General features: G+C 41.4%; 1 protein-coding gene across 2 annotated transcripts in view; it reads left to right on the top strand.

Annotated features, from left to right (window-relative positions):
* Window positions 1-456: 456 nt before the first annotated feature.
* Window positions 457-26,260, top strand: part of tsc22d2 (TSC22 domain family 2) — a 33,092-nt gene continuing 7,288 nt past the window's right edge. The window contains exons 1-2 of one of the 2 annotated variants that reach the window (XM_035176141.2): window positions 1,047-2,640; window positions 19,485-19,556. In XM_035176141.2, the coding sequence (XP_035032032.1) occupies window positions 1,118-2,640; window positions 19,485-19,556 (1,595 nt within the window). In that variant the 5' untranslated portion in view covers window positions 1,047-1,117. Of the gene's footprint in view, window positions 2,641-19,484; window positions 19,557-26,260 lie in introns of both variants that reach the window. The other variant, XM_035176142.2, reaches the window with a different exon arrangement.

Raw genomic sequence — 26,260 nt, 5'->3', positions numbered from 1 at the left:
TTCCTAATAAAATGCAAACTGATATATTTATAATATGCCATTTAAATATTTTCAAGCACCATCACACTGTATCTATTTCTCCCTTTTGTGGCATCGAGATTTATTTCCTTGTTTGCCTCAAACGTACTTGTTTTTTACTTCGGTTCAATTGCATTTATGTATTCTTTTAAGTAAAAAGGTTGACATTTATTCCAATGACAATGTGGAAGCAATTGAAATTACAGATGCATATAAGTATATCACTTTTAATTAAGAGTTTATAATAAATAGTATAATATCATTATAATATATAGCACATAAATAATGATATTACATAAATTAATAATTTTAGTTGATCAAAATTGTTGAGCGCTTTACGTTTCACAAATACTGTAAAAGCTGAACATTTGTGTTGGATTTTATTTTCATAATGACTATTTTGACCTCCATACCCATGATGCACCTCGCTCTTGCCATCTTGTCGGGTGCTTGTGGTGGAGCAGCAGCCTTTAGCTAAGTGTCGCTGTGTAACTGGTTGTATCTGTCAGCTAGCTGCTAGCAGCAGCTGCCCGAAGTGAGCTGTCCACTCGGCCAGAGGCTAAACTTTCACACGTTTCCTCCTCTACCGCTGGATTATTAGTGGGTTTCCATTCGCCGATGGATTTGTTTACATCATGATGTCGCACATGCCCGGACCGAGGCAGGGGAAACTAGCTAACATCAGCTAAGTTAGCTAGAGAGGGAGACTGACACACTCTCAGCAGAGAGGGAAGAGTCGGCGGAGACACCGGGCCCGCCTCAGACTAAAGTACCGGTGGCTGCTGCCGAGCGAGAAGTTTGACTAGGGCCTTTTTGCTACCCGCCGAGCGGGTGTTAAAGAGAGAGGCCGCGGGAGGAGAGCAGCAGTCGCCCCCCTGCGCTGTTACCGGAGACCGTGGGACGCTTCGGGAGTTTCGGAGGAGTCCGGCCTCGGTTGTGACACTTTTCTCCGACAAGAGAGAGGAAGAGGAACGGTATGGAAATGAACTGTGACGGTACGTGTGTGTGTCATACCCCCGAGCTGTGAATTATTTCGCAAGACATTAGTCCAGCGCTAAGTTTCATCTGGGAGCAGACACACTCGACGCAGATCGTCAACATGTCGAAAATGCCAGCAAAGAAGAAAAGTTGTTTCCAGATCACGAGTGTAACGCAGGCTCAGGTGGCGGCCAGCAGCGTCACCGACGACACCGAGAGCCTGGACGACCCGGACGAGTCCCGGACGGAGGACGTGTCATCGGAAATATTTGACGTTTCTCGGAACGACCTGGGGGTGTGTGACAGGAGCTCGTCCGAAGAAACCTTAAACAATGTCGGGGAGCCTCAGGAGGGCCAGCCGCCCCCCACGGGTCCTGTCAACGGGGGACTCCCCTATAAAAGTTTCGGCACTGGTCGTATCACCCCACATAATGTACCGAGCTCAGCCACCCATCCTCTGACAGCCATCAACATGGTCCCTGCTGCCACTGTCTCTACCAGTGTGGCTCCCACGGCTCCTGTTAGCACCAGCTGTAGTTCCAGATTCAGGGTCATTAAACTTGACCATGGTACTGGAGAGCCCTTCAGACGGGGCAGGTGGACATGCACTGAGTTCCATGAGAGAGATTCAGATTCAAACCTTATTCGGACTTTAACGCTGGATCACAGTATAGACAGGGACAGTGGGCTCGAGACCACCAGTAACTCAGTTGTGACTAGCAGTGCTTTTTCTACACAGGCTTTGGAGAACTCCGCAGATAGTGGCTACTCTCTCGGGCAAACCACCCACCCTCACCCCTCAGAGCTTCAGCAGCAAGGCTACAGCTTGGCTCCTCAGATAGGGAGTGGAGCAAGTGCCTTCCAGCCCACTGGGTTCCCAACTACAGCAGCACAGCAGCCACAACAGGCTCAGGTCAATTTGAAGCCAGTTGCACCCCAAAACGTCCTCTCTAACAGCCTCAATGGCTTGCACCAAGGTTCCATGCAGCAGAAGTCTACCATCCAGTCTCCTGCCACGCAACCCCAGCACTGGCATCCCACTGGCCTCTCGGCTGGCCAGCCGGACTATCGTCAGCAGCACTTTGGCTCAAGCACTCAGAACCTTCCCTTGACGACCCTCCCTGCGGTGCCTCAAATCAGCCAGGTAGACTCGTCTCTAATCACCCCCACTGGTCCAGGAGTCAAGGGGCTGGGAGGAGAGGCAGCCTCAGCCCAAGGACTCCTGCTGCAAGTGAGCAATGCAACCGCTGCCATCCATCCAGGAAGTGGCCAGCAGCAGCCTGTTAGCCAGATTCAACCTTCCATGGCCACCACCACCTTCCACAGCGGTGTTCAGAATGTGCCTGCCACAGTGCCCAGTACCACCAACACCCCTCCAGGTGCGCCAAGTCAGGGGCCTGGCACGGGAGGACTTGCACAGCCCTTTGGAGCCCACGGAGGAGCCATAACAGGCCTTCCCTTCGGCTTCAGTAATCAGACAGAAGATAGTAGGCAGAAGTATGATGCCCCACCTCAGCCAAGTGCCGGCGTGGTTCCAGGAAAAGATGGTCTAAAGCCTTTCATTGGCGAGGGCTTCAACCTGCCCGCTCCTGGTGTCAGCAGTTTCTTTGGCATCCATATTACCATGGATGTGGATGACGACAGGTAAGAGGGTATAATGCAAAAAAGCTTAAAATGAGTCATCTTCCGTAATGTTTTTTTTTTTTGTATATCAATTCACCTGGGTATTCACCTGGAGCAGGACTAGAAACTGATTATTGGTTGTCGGAGGTAGTACGTGTATATCTGCAATTTTCCTGCATATCAAACATTCTTGGTGGATTCTACAGCAGTGTGGTCATACTCCACACTGAGGGGAACGCCTCTCCCTCCACCAATGTCAGAATTAGGCACACTATAACTAGAACAGTTGTACTTAAAGAACAATAAAACAAACCACACTTCTCTTAGTTTTGTTTGTAAGTGTAAAGTTGTAGATGGGAAGGAAGGAGTGGTTGGAGGAGTAGTGAGCCAATGAAAACCATCAGAGACGGGGGGGATTTTCTGTCTTTGTCATTTCGAGGCGACCCACAAAATGCTGGATAGTAACTTGGCTTTTTTACACACCCACAGCTCCCTCCCTTCAAGCCTCCATTCAACCATACAGGCTAGTTTGGGTTTAGGAGGCATTAACAAGCACTTTGATAAATCGCAACACGTTCAGTAGCTGCGTTTTGTAGCTGAGAAGGGAATAACTACAGACGTAGGCAGTTGGTTCATATTCTCCCGTCTGTCTAGGAAAGACAGTTAGCATACTTGCCCTGGGCAATGATCCCATCCTTCCATCTTTAAATCTCATAAATACAGACTCCTCATGTGCTTACAGTAACTTCCTATTGTACACACTGTAGCTATTTTTAGGGACTGTCTGATGGCCCTTGCACAGCTTGAGCTGAAGTGTTGCCACTCTTACAAGCAAGCAGAGGAAAGGTTGAGAGATGATGTCTGAGCCAAGAGTCATCTACATGAGTCCATGCACGCGCACACACACGGACACACACACATAGTGTTTCTTGTAAATCTGTGTAGGCCTCAGTGTTTATCAGTGTGCTCTGCTCTGTGGTATGTTCTTCAGAGTTTATTATGAATGGTACAGCCAGAGGTTGTTGCTTAATTTTTTATCACACTCAGTCAAGATAATCCTGAAGCGTATCATCGTTTACCAAGAGACTTAATCCCAGCAGCATCACACTGGTTGATATTGTGTGGAGGGCAGAAACAGTGTGTGTTCTCCCTGATTTCATGAAAGGAACAACCAGTGCCCATTTCCTTGTTGTTTGTTTGTGTGTGCGTATGTGAGAGAGACAGAGAGAGCGAGAGAGGTGTGTGACATCAGTTGCTGTCTGAGTAACTATGGTGATGCTGGCAGCAGGACAGGACATGTCAGGGAGGTGGAGAGGACAGACAGACGGCACACAGACGTGTGTGCGCGCACACACACACCAACACACACCAGTGGCAATAATAGCAGGTGCGTCAGTCGTGTCTGTGGCACCGATGACTTGGTCAGACTGAATCAACAGGTCAATGGCGCTCTGCTCTGGCTCTCAGTCCTTGTCAGGTTTGTCCATGTTCACGTTGACATGTCAGCTTAACTAAGTGTTGACTTGTTATTGACCGTTTAAGCTCCTCCTTGTTCTCTGCACACTTCTGCCTGTTTCCTTAAGACTCTAAATTGACTTGACTTGAAACTGCCAGTTATAAATTAAAGAAATTAAAATCTCACTTTGTCACATAGGGGTGTAATGATTCTCCAAATCAATGTTTTGTTCAGACCATGATTCCTGAGCCATTTTTGGGTTCATATGTTGTTAGTTTTTGTTCTTTGTGGCGTGGCCCCCAAGTTTCACCCCTGCTGACTTGAATGTGCGTTTTCGCCGTCCAGCATGCACCACACGTTTTATTTTACACCAGAGAGAGAGTAAAAATCTTTCAACAAACTAACATTTTTACAGTGCAAGTGGACCACATTTTCATTTACAAAAATTTTTGAGGTATGCATTTACTGTCTGAATCAATACTACAAATACTGAGTGAAATCCCCTTTGTGGCTTCAAACAGCCATACGCCTGCCATTTTTACTTTTCACAAATCTCTCTTTATGGATTCTGCTTGCTTCATTTATGCACATGTACAACCACCCATGGTTAACCTCAAAACTTTTGCAGTTTTGAGTGAGGCCCAAAGGCAAGTTGGCATTCATAGGCATAATTTAACTATCATCATTTATAATTAAAATGTCTTGTTAACTCACTTAACTTTCTTGTAAATCTCAGAAAGGACTCATTTCAAGGAACACACCCCCAATATAACGGGACACAAATCAAGACTTTCTTTCCTTGTTAGAGGTGCGTTGTTCTGTTCGCCAGGTCGGGTTTTTGCGCAGAAATCCGTTCCAAGTTTCATTGTTTGTTTCTGTTTTCAATTAGAGTGCATCATAAAAAGTGAAACAAAGCATTGTGGGGGAGGAGCCGTGAGATGAGAGTGATTTCCCCTCAGCTTGGAATGGTTAGTGTCTCTTCTCAATAGGCTGCAGCTCTGCCAAATATAATGATGAAGCTGCCTCTGCCCCTGGGACAAATTGGTTTCCTTCAATAGGAACACTTGGCCTTTAACTCACTTACTCCTCCCAGGAAAGACCACTGCACTCAATTAGGAATGTTCATTATTAACCAGTAATAGATTAGATTTTATTAAGCAGAAAAACAGTGATGGCTTCATTACATAAAAATAGTTTAAAGTAAAACCTGTTGCACAATTTATTATGTAATATTTTATTTTATGAAGAAGGCAGCACAATAACTGATTTGAAATCAAGTGGATTGTTCTGATAGATACATACCTACTCAAAGTTTCCACTTTCTTGTAATAGATATTATGAAAATGAGCCATTAGAGAGATCTGCTATTTTTCCCTCTGTAAAAGTTGCGTCATGCTGTTCTTTCGACATCAACACAAATCACACTGAGCACCATCCACAGCCCAGTCATGGGATCTGGCAAAGATGCACTTCAGAAGTGTAAGGCCTGTGCAATAACGGCTGATATTGATGAATTGGTGCAGTGGAGCATGGTAATCAGTAACCTTTTCTTAATTCATTTGTATGGTGGTGGTTTGCTTTCATGTGACTCTGTCAGCTGGTTGCTTCTTACACACTCCTCTGCTCTAACACTGCCTGACACTGTTTTAGTTGCCTTGTTGACTGGAAGAATCCTGCAAAGTTACATCAGTGATTAATTCTAGTTTTTGTGACTTTGGTGTTTAATGTTGTGGCAAATGAATTTCTTGTACTGGTGATGAGACGTCAGCTCGTATGGCCATAAGTAAGGGTTTTCACATACAGACCTTTTCAACTTATGTTCCAGACTGTTGACCTCTGAATGTTATTGCTCCCAGTCAGTGCAGAGATTTGAACCTGCAACCACCTAGTCACAAATATAGATGTTCCAATACCAGCATTGTGTAGAATGTCTGTGGAAATGCCTCCGATACTGACGAGTATGCAAATCTATGTGTCTATCTTAAAAGTATATTTGTTTATCCCAGATAAAACTGAAATTTTCTTTTAGCAAAAATAGTTTCTTCTTCGTCGCTTCAAAGCAGCAGTTGTGCTGTACTGATACAATCGATTAATAACTAAAGAAATGTGTGAAGAGCGGGACAGAGACGAACACACACTCGCACACATCTCTCGTTGCGAACATGGTTTCCTCTATATTGAAATACTGCTGCTCATATCAGCAAACAAACCGATGAACTTGACGCCCCAACAAACGGAAAGTCAACCAGCTGCCAGATTTACAAACCTCCTCGACATGTCTGAGAGCCGACATATCACTGTGCATTTGCGGAAACTTGAACGCGCACAAGATTAATTTCTCCTCACACATACTGAATGTCACATAAAGTTGTAATCTGATTGGAAGCTTCACGAAAAGGTCAGCGGCAATGTGTGTATGAGTTCAACTAGGCGGAAAGTGTGAGTCCTTCACCGCCAAAAGAGGTGAATGCAGCCTCTCGAGCAGCTGGGAAATAATATTATTAATAATATAGTATAATAAGTTTATCTGTTAGTCATTTTGCTGGTTTTAATGTGGAAAAATTTAAATCTTTCCTTCTGTTGGTTGTCTTTAAAGCAGCTGTCAGCTGATATGGTAACACAGGATTGACTTTAAGCTCAGGATTTAAGCAGCTGTCTTAATGGTTAGCTCTTAATGGTTCTATGCTGACTATGCTGTGACACCACACTATTGTATTACCTGTCACTTAAAGGTGAATGGTAAGGTAAACATTATTTTGTGTATTTACTCTAGGGAAAACTCAGTTTCTGCAACAAGTACCTGCCCTCTGACTAGAGCAGAAAGAGGCATTGATATTACAAGTGATTTAACACACTATAATTTCCTGTTTTGAGTTTTTTGTCGTCATTATTCAGCCTTAAATTTGAGGAAGCAAAGACACATTATTTGGTCATAATCCTCTAAGGATTAATTGTTCTATGGTGCTTTCTACTTATCTTCTTTATTTAGTTTTTCTCTGGCTTTTTCTCATATGTAAGCAGAATGTCAATGCGTTGGTTGCAGAGTTAAAATCTTTTGATAAAAGACACAACAACTTGTCACATGTCTTTGTTGTGAACTGGTACTTTTCAACAGCCGCTTACATGTGGTATTGTTTGGACCGAAATATATTAAGGTCCTCCATAAACCTCAGGAGAGAAGCAATTTATTCCTGATTGTTGCACAGATGCACAAATTACAGCCTGAATGTGAGCGTGTTCACTACAGTAGCACTTACCCCCGATTTTTACCTCTTGGCAATTTGACAGTTTAACACAAAAGAGAGTGAATGACGACAGGGTGGGATGGAGAGTCAGGTTTGGGATAGAGCGTGCGTGTCTTGTGTGTTGTAGTTTGGTTACCATGGTGAGTGGAAACAAGGCCGAAGCTTTTTTCCACAGATTGCTGACCTGCCTGAACCTCCAGTGGATCATTTTCAGCAGCCCTGAGTGGCAGTGATTGTCAGGTGCCCCGTGGCCGCAGCCTCGATCTGCACCAGCACTGTCTTTTGGATGGTTGTTTGGCTTGTGTTGTCTTCCTCTTCTGGTTCTTCCTTTTTGTCGATCCCTTACTGACCTGTTAACACACTCCGTCTCTGTATCTTAAATACTGATGCATGTTTTAGTTTTTTCATTCACTCTTCTCTTGTCATTTTTCGCTTAATCAATCGAGGGAGCTATGCTGTCATGAGAAGTTCATACACTTCTCGCCTCTTTTTAAGTTAGGGTGGAAGTTTTGGTGTTCAGCAATCACCAGCGAATTTAACTGGCGAAGGTTGGCTTTTAATGATGTCACCTGGAACTGCTCTCATCATGCTCATTAATGGTTTCCTCTAATTTGCTGCTGTTTTCAAAGACATCAGTGTTTTCTTTCACAGAGGAAGAACAAACAGTTTCCTCCTTTTTTGCAATGGTACAGTGAATTGTGTTTTGATTTCAAATTACGTCAAGTTTGTTTTATCTTTCCATCTTTTCAGAATTTGGAAGATCTAAGAGGTCCAGCAGTGTTAGGTAAAGTGGTTGAATAAGTTAGCATAAACGGACCCACCCTGTTATCTCAGCAAGATGTGGTCAGGGGATCACTTCCAATTAGAGTGGACCTGCCAAAGCAAGTAAACAACCTTGGTGCTGGCGGCGTACCATAACTATCTGAGTTTGTGCTGGAAGCAAGGCCGTTGAATCAACCACCGAGTATGTTGCAGGCTGTTCCAGGAATGAGGACAGTGTGTGCAAGCGTTTTTGTTTTTGTTGTCCTTTCCAAAATGGTCTCAATACAGAACAGGTTAGACTCCTCTTTCAAGTGGTAACAGTATGTTAAGTATGCACCTAACCTTAGCCATAACCAAGCTAAAGCCTGTTGACAGGATCCTTGTTACCGGTATGTACGTACTACTTGGGAGAGTGGAGGCTACGTTGAGCTGACAGATTGTGTAATTTTACAGTGTATGGGTCGTAACTTTGGCGATGGATGTTGACAGTTTATTAGCGCAGCATCTGTCACTGTACAGAATATGCGTAATGCAATGTTTCAACATTTCAGACATCTGCTCTGTCAGTGTTTTTTAGCAGCTCAACATATAACAAAGTTCCATAGAGTGATGGATTTAAGGATGGCCCAAAGATTTAAGTCTGGTCTGTGGTGTCACAACAGTCTTCATTTTAATCTCACATTAAGTTAATGCACACCAGTTTTAGAAAAATACAGACTGTTATTTTAAACCTAAGATATTAGTCAGGGTGGTTTCAGGTTAACTCTAATTCTGATGTAAGTTCCATGTTTCCATGGTAACACACTGTGACACCTTTTGACCCATATTGTGAGAAAGATGAGTGTTTTTAGAGAACACAGTAAATCTTTGAAAACATTCACCTGTGCGAATGTCGATTTTATCAATTGTCTTAGTCAGGTTTTATTTGTCCATGAAAACTCTCCGGAATCTGACTGAGGGAGCAAATACTACTGAGACCTGAGATATAAACCTCAGCTCTGCTACAGCTGGAGTGAGGGGAGGTCTTTCTTAAATTTCCCAGAATTCAAAGCAAGTCAACAACTACACATCTTTTGCCATCAATGCGAAGAGACATTTGTGTGATGTCTGATTATTTGTTTGGTATAAACCATATTCAAAATCGGCCCCATCAGAGCTGCAACCAACTATGTAATCAATTAACTGTTTAAATGTTTTTTTTTTAGCAAATATGCTTAACATTTCCTTGTGGAAGCTTCTATAATGTATGTTTTGCTGCCTTTCCCTCTCTCAACTGAGTCTTTGATTGTTAGACAGACCAAATAACACAAGCAATCTGAAGAACCACCTGTTCACAAATCCTTTTAGCACTTTCCCCAGTTAGCCTTTCTATTACTTTCTGTCCTGTCCTTGGTTTGTTTTATTTTCTTAACTTTATAAAGCAGCCATGTGTACCTTGAAAGTTATTATTATTATTATTATTATTAGAATTATTCAAAGGACATTTATTTGTTATCATGTGACTTTTTACAGATAAAACAAGTAAATCTGCACATATGTCAAATCTGTCAATGATAGTTATTTGCAGACCAAGTGTGTAAAAACGGTCATATTCAAGTTATTGGGGCACATTGATAAGATCTTACATTACTTGATAAAATTCATCCTAACAAAGCACCTGTAGCCTGCAGATCTTCTAACAAGTTCACTCTGGCTGCTTTATGTGACAGTGACATATGGTTGCTGCTGTTGCTGCTGACCTTAACCTGCAGAACATTGCACATCATGGACTGTGATCTGTTTAAGGACTCGTGAAAACCTATGAGCCACTGATGAGTGTGACAAAGTCATTTAGTGAATTTCAAAAGAAATACTTGAGGGTTTCCTCAGAAGTAATCACATAAATTTCCGTTTTTGTTGACTTTCACTCTGTTGGTTTACAGTAAAGTCAGATATTTTGACACAAAACGAGGAAGTGAAATAGAGAAACGTGCAAAGTGGCAATGGGACTACAATTTCCAAACAATCACTGGGCAGAACTGACCGGGTGGTTCTCATTCTCAAGTTGATATAATAATTCTAATGATAAGTAATACAAAATCTCAATGTGCAGAGGTGCTTTAAAATCAAATCAGAGCAAATAAAGCCAAAAAACAAAGAAGAAAGAAAACCAGTCAGTGGTTAGGGGATTCAGCAGTTCCAGTGCAGTGATTTGTTTTAAAGCAGTCCACAGATCAGAGCTTAGTCTTTGGGATATAAATGTCTGCAGCTCATAACAAACTGACCAGTTGCTATAGAACATGTGAAGCTGTGTGTTAAGGTCATTCAGTCTCCCAGAGTGGGAAGCAAGGGCCAAACAACAAGGTTTCAGTGCAGAGGGCCCCCCTGAGCCCAGGATGTGTGAATAGTGAGTAATGAGGATGTGTAGAAAACATGGCAGGCAGCTGCATTTGAGTCATCCATTCTCTCTGTGTGCTCAACTGCTTTGATGGGAAAACTATTCATCAGTTCTGTAGTCCTGTGTGCGTGTGGATGTACAGTGTATATGTTTGTGAAAGTGTATAATGAGCTGAGAGATGAAGAAACTCTCCTAATTGAAGGAGTGAGGGTGTTTGGGAATTGTTCACAGTGTAAATAAACATTGTCACATAAGTTTGAGCCATTATCAATAAAATAAATTTAGACATTAGCAGGAAGGGAAGTGAAATAAACATGCTCATTAATGAAGTGACTCTTATAACGTCTCTGAGTGAACGCTATGTTCTGAAGTGCTTCTCATTTTTGTGAGATTAAGTAAAACATGAATTATAGTGAATTCATTTGAACTGAAATAGTCTTATCTTCCCAAAGCCATCTGACAATGTAACGTCAGTGTTTGGCTGCCTACCGGAATGTTTTTTCCGTCGGACGTTGCTTTTCCAGTGTCCGCTGGTCAGCTGATTCAGATTCTGTTCCTAGTCGGTTTCTCTCACACCCTCATTCCTCTCGCACTATCAGTTTCTGTGACAGTTAAGATTTTTCTGACTTCAGTCTTTTTGAGGTCAACATCTGTGACAGATGTAATCCTTGGATGTTTGACAGATTTCTTCCCTGCTTTATTTCTGCAGTAAAGACGTCATGAGACGCAAGGAACTTCTTTTCATTTGTTCATGAATTTAATTTCCTCTGTGGCAGCAGAACCACCAGCCTTCAGAAACTCCTGGAGGTTAAACCGGACTAACAAAACAATTTTGAGGCAACTCTGAAAGACTCGCTACACATGGACTTAGAAACACTTGCAGACCAAGCAATATTACGGCTGCCAACAATCCATAATCTTAAATCGACTAAAACCACATTTTAGTCTGGTCCTAGTCAAAGAAAAGACTTTCTCATTTTTGTCGAGACCAAGAAAGTTGTGAAGTTGTGTCTTTTGATTTGCGAGGGGATAGGGTTAGGTCTCAAGATCTATAATCTCTGCTAAATACTTGAGACAGTTGTGTAGGTTGGGTTGTTTCAACAAGCTCCAAAATGTGTGAAGATGTGAAGTGAAGATGTGCCGAACCTGCTCTAAAGGCCAACTCAGGTCATATCTGTTTTGCAGGTTGAATCTATCTATGCAGGCAGTGCAAATTCTTCAGGGTGCATTTATCATCTTTAGCAGAGAAAGGCGCAGGTTTTGTTCGAACCGTCAGTTTCCTGCTTTGCTTTGATGTCTGCATTTACATTCAGTCAAACACTTCCCCTGTTGTCGTCTTCCTCTTGTTTCTCTCAAGTTTACTTGAGTGTCTTCTCCTCGTTGCATCAAACTACTCTCTCACCCCCCACCTCCTCCAGTGTCTCACAATGAGCAAACTTTTGCAAGGAAACGGACGTGAGTCATTGTGGCCGGGTAGACTGATAACGGTTTGTTCAGTCATTTGAAACGATGTGCGTTGAACAGATGGTACTCTGGTTTGTCACTGAATCGGGGTGGATTTGTCATACGGGCCCAAACACGTTCTCTTTTTCACACTGTGCAACCTTCCAGATGATAAGATTTATCTACTCGCTTCCAACAAATAACTTCCTGTAATTATATGATTATGTTTCAGTGTACGTGTCACAGTATCACAACACTGTTGAACTGTATAATGGTGTTGTGAATCAAACTGTTATCATTTGATTTGAAATGCTGATGTCTATAAAAACCTAACCTGTCAATTTTCATACCATCTTAAAGCTTTTAAACATGTTGTTTCAACATGTTTTTTTTTAGTCTCAAAGCTTTTAAGAAGTAGTAAACCATCAGGAGCCAAGTTGACCTCCAGGTCATCGCTATGGTTATGTGTGACGACTGGTTCACGCTGAACTTTCACACTGTCATGTCTCTGTATTTCTCATCTGAGTCAGCCTCTAAGTTTAACATGTTAAAACATCTCACCTTCCTTCTCACATACCTCAGAGCTGTGAAACATGCACGTAGGTTGAAAGTGACTACACTTGTTAACTGTTGAACTGCACTGAAAGGGATCGGTGGAGTTATCTTTGTAAAAAACAAAAACAAAAATAACCGTTCCATTCATATTTTTGGGTGTACCCTTAAGATGTACCAACCACCATTTGATTTAATCCCATGTAGCACTGTTGCTGTTTATTTGCTGTAAAACACTGTATTGTAGTTTACTGTTAACCACTTTACTTTGTCAGTGTTTCATTCCACTTATTCCTGTTGCTATTCTCCTTCTGCTGTCGCTGTGCAGAGCTGTGCTTCTCTGCCAGTCTGCCCCTTTGCCACCTTCAGAATGAGGTCAGCCAAAAAACTCCACACCAAACAATGGAAAATATCCTGCGACCACTTCCTGTGATGTCAGTGGGTTAACCTCAGCTGATGCACAGCAGCTGTAACTAGGAAGGACAGCGCACGGCATTTCATCACCCAACTAGGATGTGTCAGGTCTGGAAAAGTTCATGTCATGGGTGTATAAGGCCTCCAGAGACACTAAGACATAGGTCTTGTTTGATATTTTTTAGGATGGCCCTCTACTGACTGTAGAGAGTAATCCTAACACGTTTTAACCCAACACATACAACCAATACTAGGTCAAAAACTCCACAGTATGACTTTAGTGCAGTTTCTTGGTGTTGGAACTTTTCATGCTCGAGAAATTCTGCGAGTTGCAGAACAATGATGCAGATCACTGCCTGACCTGATGTTTACAATGAAAGTTGATTTTGGACGCTGGAACTTAAAATGTTGCTGTTGCAGTGGACTACAACACCACTATTTATTTTGCCAAGTAGCAGTGTATATCATAGTATGGTTTGCGCCCGTCATTTTGACTCATGTCAGGTGTTTCTAGTCATTGGTATAAATAAATGTTCGCAGTCAAATCATATTTACATTTCAGGCATTGTAAAGGATCAGATTAACAAAGGTGTAACATACCTTAGAATGCTAAATATGTTCACTTTGTACAACATTCAGCATCTACTCAGTCTAACAGCATTATTCCTCTTTCTATACAACCTGAAACTGGACCCATGGCACTTTTTGCTTCTTTTAATAGAAAAAAGGCCTGAAGTTGAGGGGAGTTTTTACTTAGAGCAGTCAATGTAATGCCTAGCAGACACACCCAGAGTACGGTATGTAAAAGGAGTGTGATTTGTCACAGGAATCTGCTAGTGCTTCGTCTACATGGAGATATGAATGCCCAGGCAACCAGCAATACAACAGCTGGGAGGACTTTGGATCAAAGCCAGAGTATGATGTCGACCTTCTGCAATAACACTTCCCATGATTAGAAAGGAAAGGTCCTTATGTGGCCATGATTTATAATGTAAAGACAAGTGTATTCCAGTGTGGGGTGTTTTGGATAGAAAATATAAAATTAGAGAAATTTCCCTACCACAAGTGAAAAAGAAACCAAGAAAACAAACCGTGGCTGTCAAATACCTTGATTAGTGTTTACCTAATGGCATACTGTTTATTGTATGATGAATCTACTATAAGGACATTTTCAGTTGCAGCTCCATGAATAACTTTATTCAAACTTTCAACTTGAACATGTTGTTTCATGTTTTTTTTTCCATCTGACTATAAGAGCATAAGAAAGTCAACTACGTTTGGCTTTTGAAAATTATTATTGATGATTTTCAAGATGTTTTGTGACCTGTTTTTATTCCTTCATCGTAAGTGATAAGTATTTTGAATAATGTCAGTTTGTTGTGCTTGCTTTCCTGCTCGATATGTCCCTTGTGCTTGTTGTCACATGCTTACCCCTCCGTCGCGGTGCCCAGCCGCTTGACCCCAGGAAAAGCCCCTGGACAGCAACAGGCCAGTGTTGTTACAGAGCAGAAACAGACCTGAGGGAAAATATGGCAGAGTTCACTGGGCCAGCGTCACGCTTCAGGAACCAATTCTACACTTTATTTAACAGACTGAGTCAGTGAACTTGAGCCCCGCCGAGTGAAATTGAGCAGAGAGGGTGGCTTTGTAGCTGCAGGCTGATGTTATCAGTTGCCACCCAGATGAATGAGCCACCCCAGATCCTGATTTATCCTGACTCATCTGTACTCATGGTAACAATTATGTGTAACCCAAGCAGAAATTAACACCCGCCGCTTACCAGAATGCTCATATCAGTGTGACATATTTTCACTCATCTTTCGCTGGCTTTACATATTTGCCAGTCTTTGGTGATGTGTTGCAGCCTGCCTTTAACATTGCTAAAGCTTTAGTTGTGATCTTGCTTGTGTTGAGTCACAAATACCCCAAACAGACCCCCTCTTCTCTGTCCTATGTGTTGCAACCTCCCATAGGAGAGTGGGCGGAGTTGTGCTGTTAGTGGTGGTTAGCTGCACAGCTGGGACTTGGCCTGACCCATGTATGGCTACGGGCTTGGTCCCATGCAGAGGGCCACGTCCCTGTTCGCCACTTAGCCTCTTCCTCTCTCTCTCCCACGGCATCTCCTAATCACTGCATTATGAGAAGAACTCCTCCAACTTGTGGGTCACATTTCATCCCACCGTCCAGTTTCAGACCCCCTCATTTATTTTTTTTACGACATAAAACTAAAGATGTATGATCAAATCTGTTTTTGGATAGTCGGCTCAATTCTTTGTGCATGCAGGAATATGAAAAAGCCAGTAGCAGGAAAAAAACCTGCAGTTAACAACCCAATTTCTGCAACATGTTTGGACTTTCATGTCATGCTGCCTGACAGAATGACCCATATTCTTGTTGACTATATGGATTAGATATTTCATGTTTTTTCTAAGATCTGTAAAAGGCAGGAAATGCAATTTCCGGTCTTATGCCTGCCCCATGAGATCAGCTGACTGTCCCGGGAACATGCACAGCTAAAACAGAATCTACCTGTGGTAGTGTCTGCAGAGGACGGTTAACAGTGTGGATTTTTTGATAGTCCACTGGGCCACTAACGCAGTGGGATGTCTGCCAGTGTTCCTGACAGCCAGTCAGACTATGATAGATGGGTCTGTTCTGTGTGTGTTAGAGGTAATTAAAGGGAAACACTTAATGAGATCAGGGAACAGTCTCCCTCATCTGACAGTACCATGTGACATTACTTCTGACATTTTGCCCAATGTGCGACCCATATTTTTGGCACCTTTTTCCAGGACTATGTGTCGTGTACGGTAGCCAGGACTTTTCTTTGGTTTGTGGGTAGATATGATGCCGTGGTGGCTTGTGAGTGATCGCAATGTTTGGTTGGACTTCTCGTGACAGATCACTTTCTCAGTTGCCACTTGTCAGCTGACTGAAATGCTGTAGCGAGTTGATTCCTCTCTCACTCAATTCCTCTTGAATAATTGATTTCTCTGAGGGTTGAGATTTTTTCCGACTGCAGTCATTTTGAGTTCATCATTTGTGACGGACATAATTCTCAAATGTTTGATAGAGTTTCTCTCTGTTTAATTTCTGCCGAGAAGATGTCAGGAGATGCTAAGAACTTTTTCACTCGCATTGAACATATTTCCTCTGAGACAGCGGAACATGTTACACCAGCCTCAATAAACTCCTGGAGGTTGAACTGGACTAATGAAACACCTTTAAGACTGGTTAACTCTGAAACACTCACGATAGACAGACTCTGAAACACTATAGACATTAAGGCTACAACCAACCAATAATACAACACTCTATAGTATAGCACCATAATTACACATGTAGTTTTTTGGTCCTGAAGTTTAAGACAATCCCCACTTTGGTAAACCTAAGTTTCAGAAAAACGTATTGCCTTATGTTCGGGCCTATATGTAATTGTTATTCTGCATGTTAGCTCAGGTAAATAGATTCAGGCAACCTATTGCACTTTAATGGAGGCAATCATATTTGACCTCACCTTCACATCATGGATTTTAATGCTCTTTTAGGAATCACCTAAACAGTGGAAGTGACCTGAAAAACCTATACATTCTAAATATAACTGACAGAAACCCACTTATAGGTGAACTATTGTCATGTGCACACCAGTCAAGTTGGACACTAAATGCTTTCTAAATTAACACCTGAGAGAGTTACCATCACCTGCTTCTCCCCTTCGGCTGTAGGTCGACCAGGTAAGAGGCTACGATTCTGAACTTGCACACCTACCTAACAACATTCTGCTCTTTACATTTTCACACACTCTGGAACTAATTTGACTATAGTAACTTAAACATTAGCCTCCGGCCCTAATGCTGATGGAGGTTGCAATGTGACAGCACTGAAGTTGAGCTTCATAAGGAACTTTAACAAGACAGTTGCTGATTTATTTTCTTTTGATAAATAATTTTAGCTCTAGATCTGATTACACTTAATGACTTGATTAGTTAAATGATACATGACATTGATGTATTGGGGCGGATCAGTATGTTATTATTTTTTCACTACACCACTCCGTCCTCCATCTGACAGACCTGATGTACGGCGGTTTATTCAGTGCAGATGCAGCATGGCTCAGTGTTTTCCACTTCTACGTTAAATCCCTGATGAAAACACGTGTGAACATTTAAACGTCGACCATAAATTGTGCCTTAGAATTTTTTTTTCCATGTCACGTATCCTGGCTACATCTGCGTTTTTCCTACAGACGGTAACCTCTGATTTACACCCTGACCCAGATCTGACCCCATGAAGAAATGCACACAAAGTTTCAGGGCTCACAGGGCTGACAAAAAATGTCGGTGCTAGTCGCACACCAACAGTCGATTTTATAAAGCCTTTTTCAAATCATTCAAAGCATTTGTGATGACATTGTCAGAGTTTTTACAAACATTAGCTAACAAACACGAAGTTTGGTCTTTTTAAGTTTCCTTGATATTGCGATGTACTGTGCACTGCTGTTCACTTTGAAATATGAATCACTGTAAAGGAGACTTTTATACTTCGTTCCTTCAATTCTTGATGGGGTTTCAGGTAGGATGACGCATCAAGCGTCCCTGTCCTACCCTTCGTTTCCCTGCCTCTACCTCTAGGGGTTTTAAACCGCAGCTTTTCACTCAATTTCTCTTCAGACTACTCTGCCTGTCTCCTACTCCTTTGCAGTGTTTACCATTGAATACCTAGACTTTGGCAGCCAGCTATAGTTATATTCTTGTCCTGTCATAGTGATCCAATGTCTCATAATAACTGAGATAATTAATAAGTAAGATGATAACGATCTCTATCTTGAGCCAGTGTTTCATTTGTTGTCATTGTCGCTTTCTCTCCCTCTCTCACCGCATCAGAGGCTTGTCAAATCTTCCATTAAGTTTTTACTGTCCTCAGCAGGCAGTTGGAATTTGGCATAACATCGGTAGATACCGCTTCAGCTGTGTACATTTCTGTGACAAGCATACAGTTCCCTCTCTCTGCACTGGGTGCAGATTATAGCGTGTTCACATGTCTATCGCGAGAAAATACCTTTCATAAACCCCCTCCTAACGCAATTGATTGAATCAAACTCTGGGGGAAACACTGCTCTGACTGATGAGCTCGTCATGCATTTATATTCCTCCCCCATCCCAATAAACCCAGGTGTTTTGGCGTGTTCAGAGAGCAGAGTTCACAGCTGCTGCTGTTGTTTGTGAGCTCTTTAAACATGCAGTGTCTAAATTCCTCCCCAGTGCATGAGGAAATTCTAAGTCTTGAGCTCCTGGTTGTGGGCTGGGACAGAGATAAATCTGTCATGAGCTCAGATAAGGAAGCTCAGCTGTAAATCACTCCTTACAGTCATCTAGTATAGTAGTGCATGGTTTACCCCGCTTTTCAAGTTTCATAAATGAATTCCTTTCTCCTGACTGCTTTTGTTTTCTGGTACTGCAGTGTCTCGTTTATGGTGAAGACGGTTTATGATTCTGTAGACCACCCCTGCGCTTATAGTTAGAGAAGTCGTGGAAAGTTTTACATTTACTGGCAGACAACAGGGCGACTGACATGAACTTGAACCCAGCATGTACTTGTCCGGATGTTACGACTGTTAACTTGGTGAAAACATTTTCACTCTGTATTTTTGTTATAAAGCTAATTGAACAGTTTAAACATAATAATTTAAATTCAGATATCCAGGACTGAGATTTGCAGTGAGGTTAAATTATGTACTTCGTGTAACATTAACACCATATGCTAGCAAATACCCAAATGCCGATAAATATTTTATGTGGCTCGTAATTTTATCTACCCTCAGCCGCTATGTCAGGAAAACTGCCTCTGTCTGAAGTTTACTTTCTACTCTACAAGCTGTCGGGCCAAGTAGATGTAGAGTTGTAGTAAATTCATGAATGTTAATAGCTGGTGGGACATGACAAAGTTAACCTTTGAGGTCAGTATTAGATCTGTCATGATATCACAAAGTCCTATTCTGAATTGTGTAATAAGTTATAAGACTACATGAGAATACAAGGAGAAGGTGATCTCAACTGAAACTGACAAGAATTTTAATTAAAATTTTAAGGCCATTAGCATTTTTGGTTTTTGTAGACAAAAGAAAATGGGCACTAGACAAATGATAATTTGAATTTCCTGTGCTGTTTAGGTGCACTCAAATTATTTAAAGCACCAAACATCCTGTTATATTCTTTTTGGTCTAAAAGTTATTATTGTCATGTATATAAAATGATATTGAATTAAATATATAGCTTTAAAACAAGCAGCAAGAGGTGGTTGTAATTCAACTAGTAAAAGACGATATATGACAGGTTTTATGACTTCGAAACATGCGCCTGTTCTTGCTAAATCATGTTATTTCTGAATAGAGCCTGGCCATCTGGATTGTGTCATCATTTCCTTTGACCTCTCAGTGTGGTTCAGGATATCCCTCTACTTTCTAATTCTCTCTCTCTCTCTCTCTCTCTCTCTCTCTCTCTCTCTCTCTCTCTCTCTCTCACGCATATACGTACGTATGTATGTATGCCAGCGTACATGTTTCTCTTCCTTTACTCATGTTTCTCCTGTCTCTGTTTCCTTCAACATTAAAATGCAGGAACCCATCCACTGCTTTCTACCAGGCTTTCCGGCCTAGCAGATTACGGGGGTCAAAGCCCGTCAATGATAGGTATGAGCACGGGTGTGTTTATGTGTGTGTGTGTGTGTTTGGCCTGAACTGGCTGGCTAACCCCGAACCCGCAGCCTTATAACCATGCACACCTTGCAAGAAAATGTGTATTAACTTATCCTTTAGCTATTTATGGAATCCTCAAGCGTCATTATATTTGAAAAGCTTTCCGTGACGGATGTCAACAAGGTTAGGCACTCATCAATTGAGTTTGAATCTATTTTTAAACAATCAAAACATCATTCAACAAGAATGAAGACCATATTTTATAGTTGGTGAAAGATGACTTGCATTGTTTGCTAATTAAACTCGGATGTCATCGAGTTTCCCCTCTGACCACACCTGCTGAAGGTCTTTAGACCCGCTGAGCATTGTTATACTCTGAATACTAAATACACTACAATACAACATATCTTTCATGTATTGTTTACAAAAACTCTAGTTATAGTTTTATTGAGTTCTTTTGCTTCATATTTTCCTTACCCTCCTTACCCCAAATGTAAAACAATTTCCTTAGTATAGCAGCTGTGGGTGTGTACTGCATGGAGAAAGCATGGCACTGCGGGAAGCATCCGGATGCGTTTTGTGACACTTTGATATAGTGCCGTTTCATGGCTCAGAGTTGTGCCAGTCACGAGGATGCAGTGCTCGGGTTTCTCTTGCCATGAGCAGCACAGTGGCCAGGGGGTTTAGCTCTGCACATAGAAGATCTCACTGACATGCCTTTGTAATAGAAGGAAAAATGGCCTCACAAAGCTTCAGAAGGCAGACTGTTATTCTAATCAAAGAGATGATCTTACTGTGAAATCATGAATAGAGAAATGGATTGTAAGGGGGCATTGCATGGAAGTATAAAACACTTTGCAGGAACTGGATCAGTTGTACCTAGAACATGTTCAGGCAGGCGAAAGGTGACTACACCATCAGAATATCAATACATCAAGCTTTCCTTGAAGACAAAACAGCAGGATATGGAATTTGCTGAGAAAAGAATGCAAAACTGCAAATGTGAAAAGAAGGCTGTCTTGTAGTGATTTCTGAGGAAGAGGAGCAGTTTCTAAACCACTTCTCAGACAGGGAAAAAGGCCAAACTCTTGGTATGGGATAAGAAATACTAGCATTACACAGTGGATGACTTGTATTCCAGGTTTATTGTATCAAACAGCAGTAAAACATAGTGCCGGGAATATTCATGTCTCGGGCAAGTTTACCTACTCTGGACACGCGAATTGACTTACACACCGACTCCACCACTTCGTTCTACAACTCCCTGAAAGAGAGAGTCCTGAATGTCATGTACAGTCCCCTCATCTCACTCACATTGATGGGGACACAGGGTGATTAAGAAGTTTTCCTCTTAATCAAGCTCCTTTTTTTTTTTTTATAATACATTTTTTTTATAACTACATATACATATATATTTGTTTTCTCAGGATACAGAACAGACTACATATTTGACGTAGCCTTCATTTCCAATGGATAATAAATCATTGTAAAACGTGTGAGTTCCCGTTGAGCAGCATCAGTACTAGGAAATGGGAAGATTAACGCCAGTTGATTTTGATTAAGATTGCATGAGTCACAACCACTTTTTGTTCCCACGTGCTGTCTCATTGAAACTGTTTGATTGTCTGCCATGGATGTTTAATTGGCTGTCAAACAACACTCATAAACTCTGAAGTTGAGGTGGCAGCGCACTTATTATATTTGGCTAGTCGAGTCGTGAAATGATGTTTAAGATTTTCTGAGCAAAGAGCTCTGAGGAAACCATTTTCATTGGGGTCCAGAGACATAGGGGTCCTTTAGGCATGTTTAGGTAAATTAGAGCAATTTCTATTTAGACTTTTGCTATGGTTGCCAAATTTGAGCCCAGTTGGACTGTGTATTGTGTATGACCATATTCTTAAAAGCGAAGCCGGTTCCGATGGGATGGGAATGTTTACGTAAAACAACAGTAGCAGTTGAGCAAGTGTGTTTGTCGCCGCTGCCGACTGAAGATTCCGCACTTCTGTTTGTTCACCATCCAGCTCATGTTTGCCTCGAGGCCCTGTGACTAACAGTGCGTCTTTATTCAAGGGTTTTCAACTAACCGCAGGAAAATCTGAGGGAGCCGCCTCATTCCACCTCCCTTTGTGAGCCAACTCTCCTGCAAGGTTGGACTTGTTATAAGCGAAGAGGGGATTGCTCATAAACAGTTTGAGGGCCTAAAGGAGCATTCCTGTTGGATTCCTCTATGATTGCTTTGAAAAGTGTAAAAACCTAAGCTGGGCAGTGCACCCCAACACAACTTACCAGTAATATTTTGAGCTAGTCTCACAGTGTTGCGTGCATCAAAACACGATTACCTATTGACATGTGCAACAGGAATCATCTACAATAATATCTTAATTGTTGTTTTAATGACGTTTGAGCTGATATTGTCGAAAATGTCCCCAATCAAATTCCAAGTTAATATAGAATATATAAATAACATAAAATTTGTGAACAAACAATGATAAGAGGCAAAATGCAGACATCTGAAAAGACAGATGTCGGAAATCGGCTGCAATTTAAGACTGTTTGACAACTAACTTGTTTCAGCATCTGCCTATGCAGAGAATATAAAGGATATGAAAATCTTTGGAAGTCAGCTGACCACAACCCGGCCTAAACCAGCCAAGGTACCAACACAAAACCACAGTCAGCCAACTTAACTGGAATAGTTCCTCAGGACAGGAAAAGCAACAGATGAAATACTGTCACTACTATCATTTGCAGACAACATGGATGGTTTTAAGCCTTTTAATACTTTAGACCAAAGATACACACTGTTTGGCTAAAAATATTTTAGTCACACATGTCTGCCTTAACTTCCTGATTCAAGTTGCCAGACTTTGGCAAAACAACCAATAATTTATATCCTATTAGTAAGAACAAGCTAGTTCAATACAAAACTTTTACATAAACATTTTTTAACAAATATCTATTTTTAAATATCTAGATATGATTTTATGTCTATCACTCTTTCCTACTTGCCTGATTGTCTTTACAGTCAAATCTTCTGTAGTTCTAAGGTCACAAAGATTGAATGCCTGTAAAATTATTTTAATAAATTTACAAACCATGATGAGATTCTACAAGTTTCTGAACATCAAGACTTATTTTTAAATGCCTAAAAAACTTGTGCAAAAATTATCAACATCTACATTGAAGTCACGAGTAAAAAAATGCCTTTTTAAACATAGAAGCAAAATATACTATATAGCAGTGCTGAATATAGTTGTGCTGTTTTGTGGAATGTGTAACTTCAGTTTCAGTGTGAGAACCCATCCGTTTTGAATTTGTACTCGTGTAAAAGCTGTTTTTCTTCTTTTTTGTTGCATCACCGTTGATGTCATTTTTGCACAAATCGAATTTTGACATTCACAGATTTTTTCCTACAACTGCCAATGTTTTGTTCTTCACAGTCGATCTAAAATTCCCTGCACAGACTTATTAGTGGTTTACAAGGCCAATAAACAACCCTGGAATTCTTAATTATTTCTGATCGTCATTACACAAACGCAAACTCTATTGACCTTTATTTGATCCCTTAGCTCGGCTTACATCGCCTCTGAGATTAATTTATTTCAGCCAAACTAAATTACAGGTTATGGTCTTCATTTGTTAACATTTCAGAAAAGCGATCTGTTGATCCGCTGAATAGATTCATTGTGAGGCTGTGATTGGTCCCAAGTAAAGCAGCAGCGGCCCTTTTACTGCCCTCCATCCCCAGTAATCAACTTTATGATTGCAAACAATAAAGAAAAGACAGATTTATATTCACACTGAGCACACCTGATCAGCGGCCCCTCGCTCAGCCGTCATTTGATCTAGACCAGTTATGCACTTTGTGTTTATGACACAGAAACAAACATTTCATTATGAGGCAAGTTGAACGTGGGAAAGATGCAGTTTCACTCCTGATGTGCTCATACCAGTCAACTCCTAATTGGCTTATTTTATAATTTCTCAGCATTCTGCCTTTATCATTCATAAAAAAATCATGTGTTTTTGCACTATACATTTCGGGGTAGCTAAAGGGTTAGAAAATACAAAAAATGACAAGCGAGAGAAAGGTAGATTAAATATCTTATCTTACTTTAAACTTGAAGTTAGATATGTTTTTATTACCTATTGATATTCACGCTTAACTGCCGGCTAACTACTTAAACACCACACGTTATTCAACATCTGTTAAAACTTGGATTTTCATCAAATCCTCTTTTTCTCTTGGCATTGACATAATTGGAGTCCCTCATTTCTCCATACAAATGGAAAACACCCACAAAAAAACACTTTGTAATTGCTGACAGGCTGTGGGGCATATGCTCAGAGGTCGTCGCCCAATTCAATTTCAAAGTCTTTCTTAGAATCACACACAACAGTAAGTGCATAATTCTGAACAGATTCCTCAGTGGTTGTAAAGGAGGTACGCTCCCTCCAGCAAAATCACTAACTGCAGGTCCTCGATGGATATGACATGACTTGACATAGTGCAGAGGTCTGATCTCAGACTTAAGCCTTTTTCAATGCAGGGAGGGATCGATGAATGGAGATCATAATCATCAAAGACTTTAAACGGCTTATGTAACAGACCTCATGTCTCAAAGAGGCGTGTCTGTAGGTGGCAGCATTTTCATCCTGTCACCTTTATCTTTGGAAACATTGCGCACACATGCAGCCTTTTCAATGTCGTCTTGCTTCACACTTAGTCAGTGGAAGGCATTCACAACTGGGAGATACCCAATATAACCACAGGCTTCTACTGTTCGGATCAGCAGAGGGTCAATTGGCGTACACAGCCATACACAGCCATACACAGCCATGCAGTGAATGATTATCGGAAGAAGTACATTTGGCATTCTGCTTAAATTTAAAGGTATTATGTGTACTAATTCTTAATTAAAATGTCTAAAATGACTAGACCTATGTTTAATTTGTTGTTTACTTGTGTACTTGCATTATTCAAAATGTATCCAACAATGTTCAAACCCAGAGAAATCCTCGGTTTTATTCAAGATAACAGGAGGTTTCATTTCGGTTGCCTTTTAATTGCGTCATATCTGCTTTCCCAGTGACAACAACTCCCATGATCACACGTTGCTTCATGATGCTGTCAAGCTAGGTTTTTTGTTTTGAATGAGAGACCCCTAGCGCCAGAAGTTACACATTGTATGTTTTATCGGGGTTACAGCTAACAATTATTCTCAGTCTCCGCTGTGTAACGTCAAGTCCTGAAGCTCAAGTTTCACAAAAAAATTAGATGGATGCAGCAGTTAAACACTAATGGCTGAGACATGTATCAGGTCCCAGAGTTTTCACAGCATTGCTCCTATTGACATTAGTCTGACCCAGACCCTGTAGCTCAGAGAGGAAGCCCAAATGAGGCTAAGTCCTTGATCCCGTGATAAATGCTCTGCTGAATACAGAGGCTCGTTAACAGCGAGGTGCCAGGATTTTCCCATCAAGGCTTCAGGAGTAAGAGTTACTTTTAACACATTTCTGTGGGGTCTCAATCCACATTGGGCCAAACAAGTGGCACACACCCAAATCACTGAGGGTAGTGGAGAAAAAGTCATTAAATATGATATTGAGACGTGGTGCATTCTGAGGATCTGCTTTCATTTGAGCACCGTATAGACGGTGATTATTTAAGGCCCCCCCCCACCCTGGGTCCCCTACTGTTTGCACATGGAGTTTGATGGTCACATTACACTGTGGCTCTTTATTATTTCTTCGGGAGCTGGGTGAGATGACGCTGCAACCATTAACAAACATCCCTGACAGGAGTTATTTTAGTCCCGACACAGGTTAAAATAACGAAGTCCTCCGTAACCCGGTAAAATTAAGACTGACTGTTGAAGCTCATCCGCTGTCTCAAGAACCGAGGTCGTCTTCGACTGTATCAACTCCTCAAGGGCTTCGAAACAAGCATGTGCTCCCTGTCGTCTAATTCATCCACCAAGGCGTCTTCTGAAGGTGTCCATGTCTTAGGGCGAGCTGATGGTCTTAGAGGGAATGTCACGTGGGACATGTACAACAAGGCCATGTTTGTGAACAAGTCTGGGGATTATGTAACAGGCGAGGGTACGAGTGGGACAGTTCCTTTGGGCTGTTTACGAGGAAGCTCGGTGGCACCAGACTCACCCACTCATGACTCTGATTTAGTGCTGGAAAAATAAAGCTTCAATCTCCGAACGAGCAGTCCCTGAGGTCCGTCTTATTTTGTTTAGTCTATATTGTTTCAGCGTGTACCTCCCCTTACAAAAGACGTCCCAACAACACAGCATCCGATAAATACCCAACGTTCAGAGACTCATATTAACTGACTCCCAGCATCCTGCAATTGTCAAGATTCTTTCCTTTTGTGACTATTCTAGTCCAAAATGCAAATTTCAAGTATGCATCACCAAAGATAGATTTGTGGTTGTTTGGATCATGACAAGCATGTGAATGTGATCCAACAATGCAAATCATTATTGTTAACACACTGCAAAAATATTCACCTTGACTTGTGTTATCAGTTTTAAGTTACAATCAACAACATAATGGAATGTTTTCTTGTGGTATGAGGTAATGATACTTGTGTATTATTATTTACAGCCTTAGAGATGTCTAAAGAATTTTTTTTGGATAAAGTATCTCAAGTTTTCCTGGACAGAGACATAATTGATCTAAAAATT

The sequence above is a fragment of the Hippoglossus stenolepis genome, chromosome 14 (genome assembly GCF_022539355.2).
Source record: "Hippoglossus stenolepis isolate QCI-W04-F060 chromosome 14, HSTE1.2, whole genome shotgun sequence".
NCBI classification, from domain to species: Eukaryota; Metazoa; Chordata; class Actinopteri; order Pleuronectiformes; family Pleuronectidae; genus Hippoglossus; species Hippoglossus stenolepis.
Note: the sequence above shows the minus strand (reverse complement) of the source record. Positions and strands in the feature narration are given on the sequence as shown.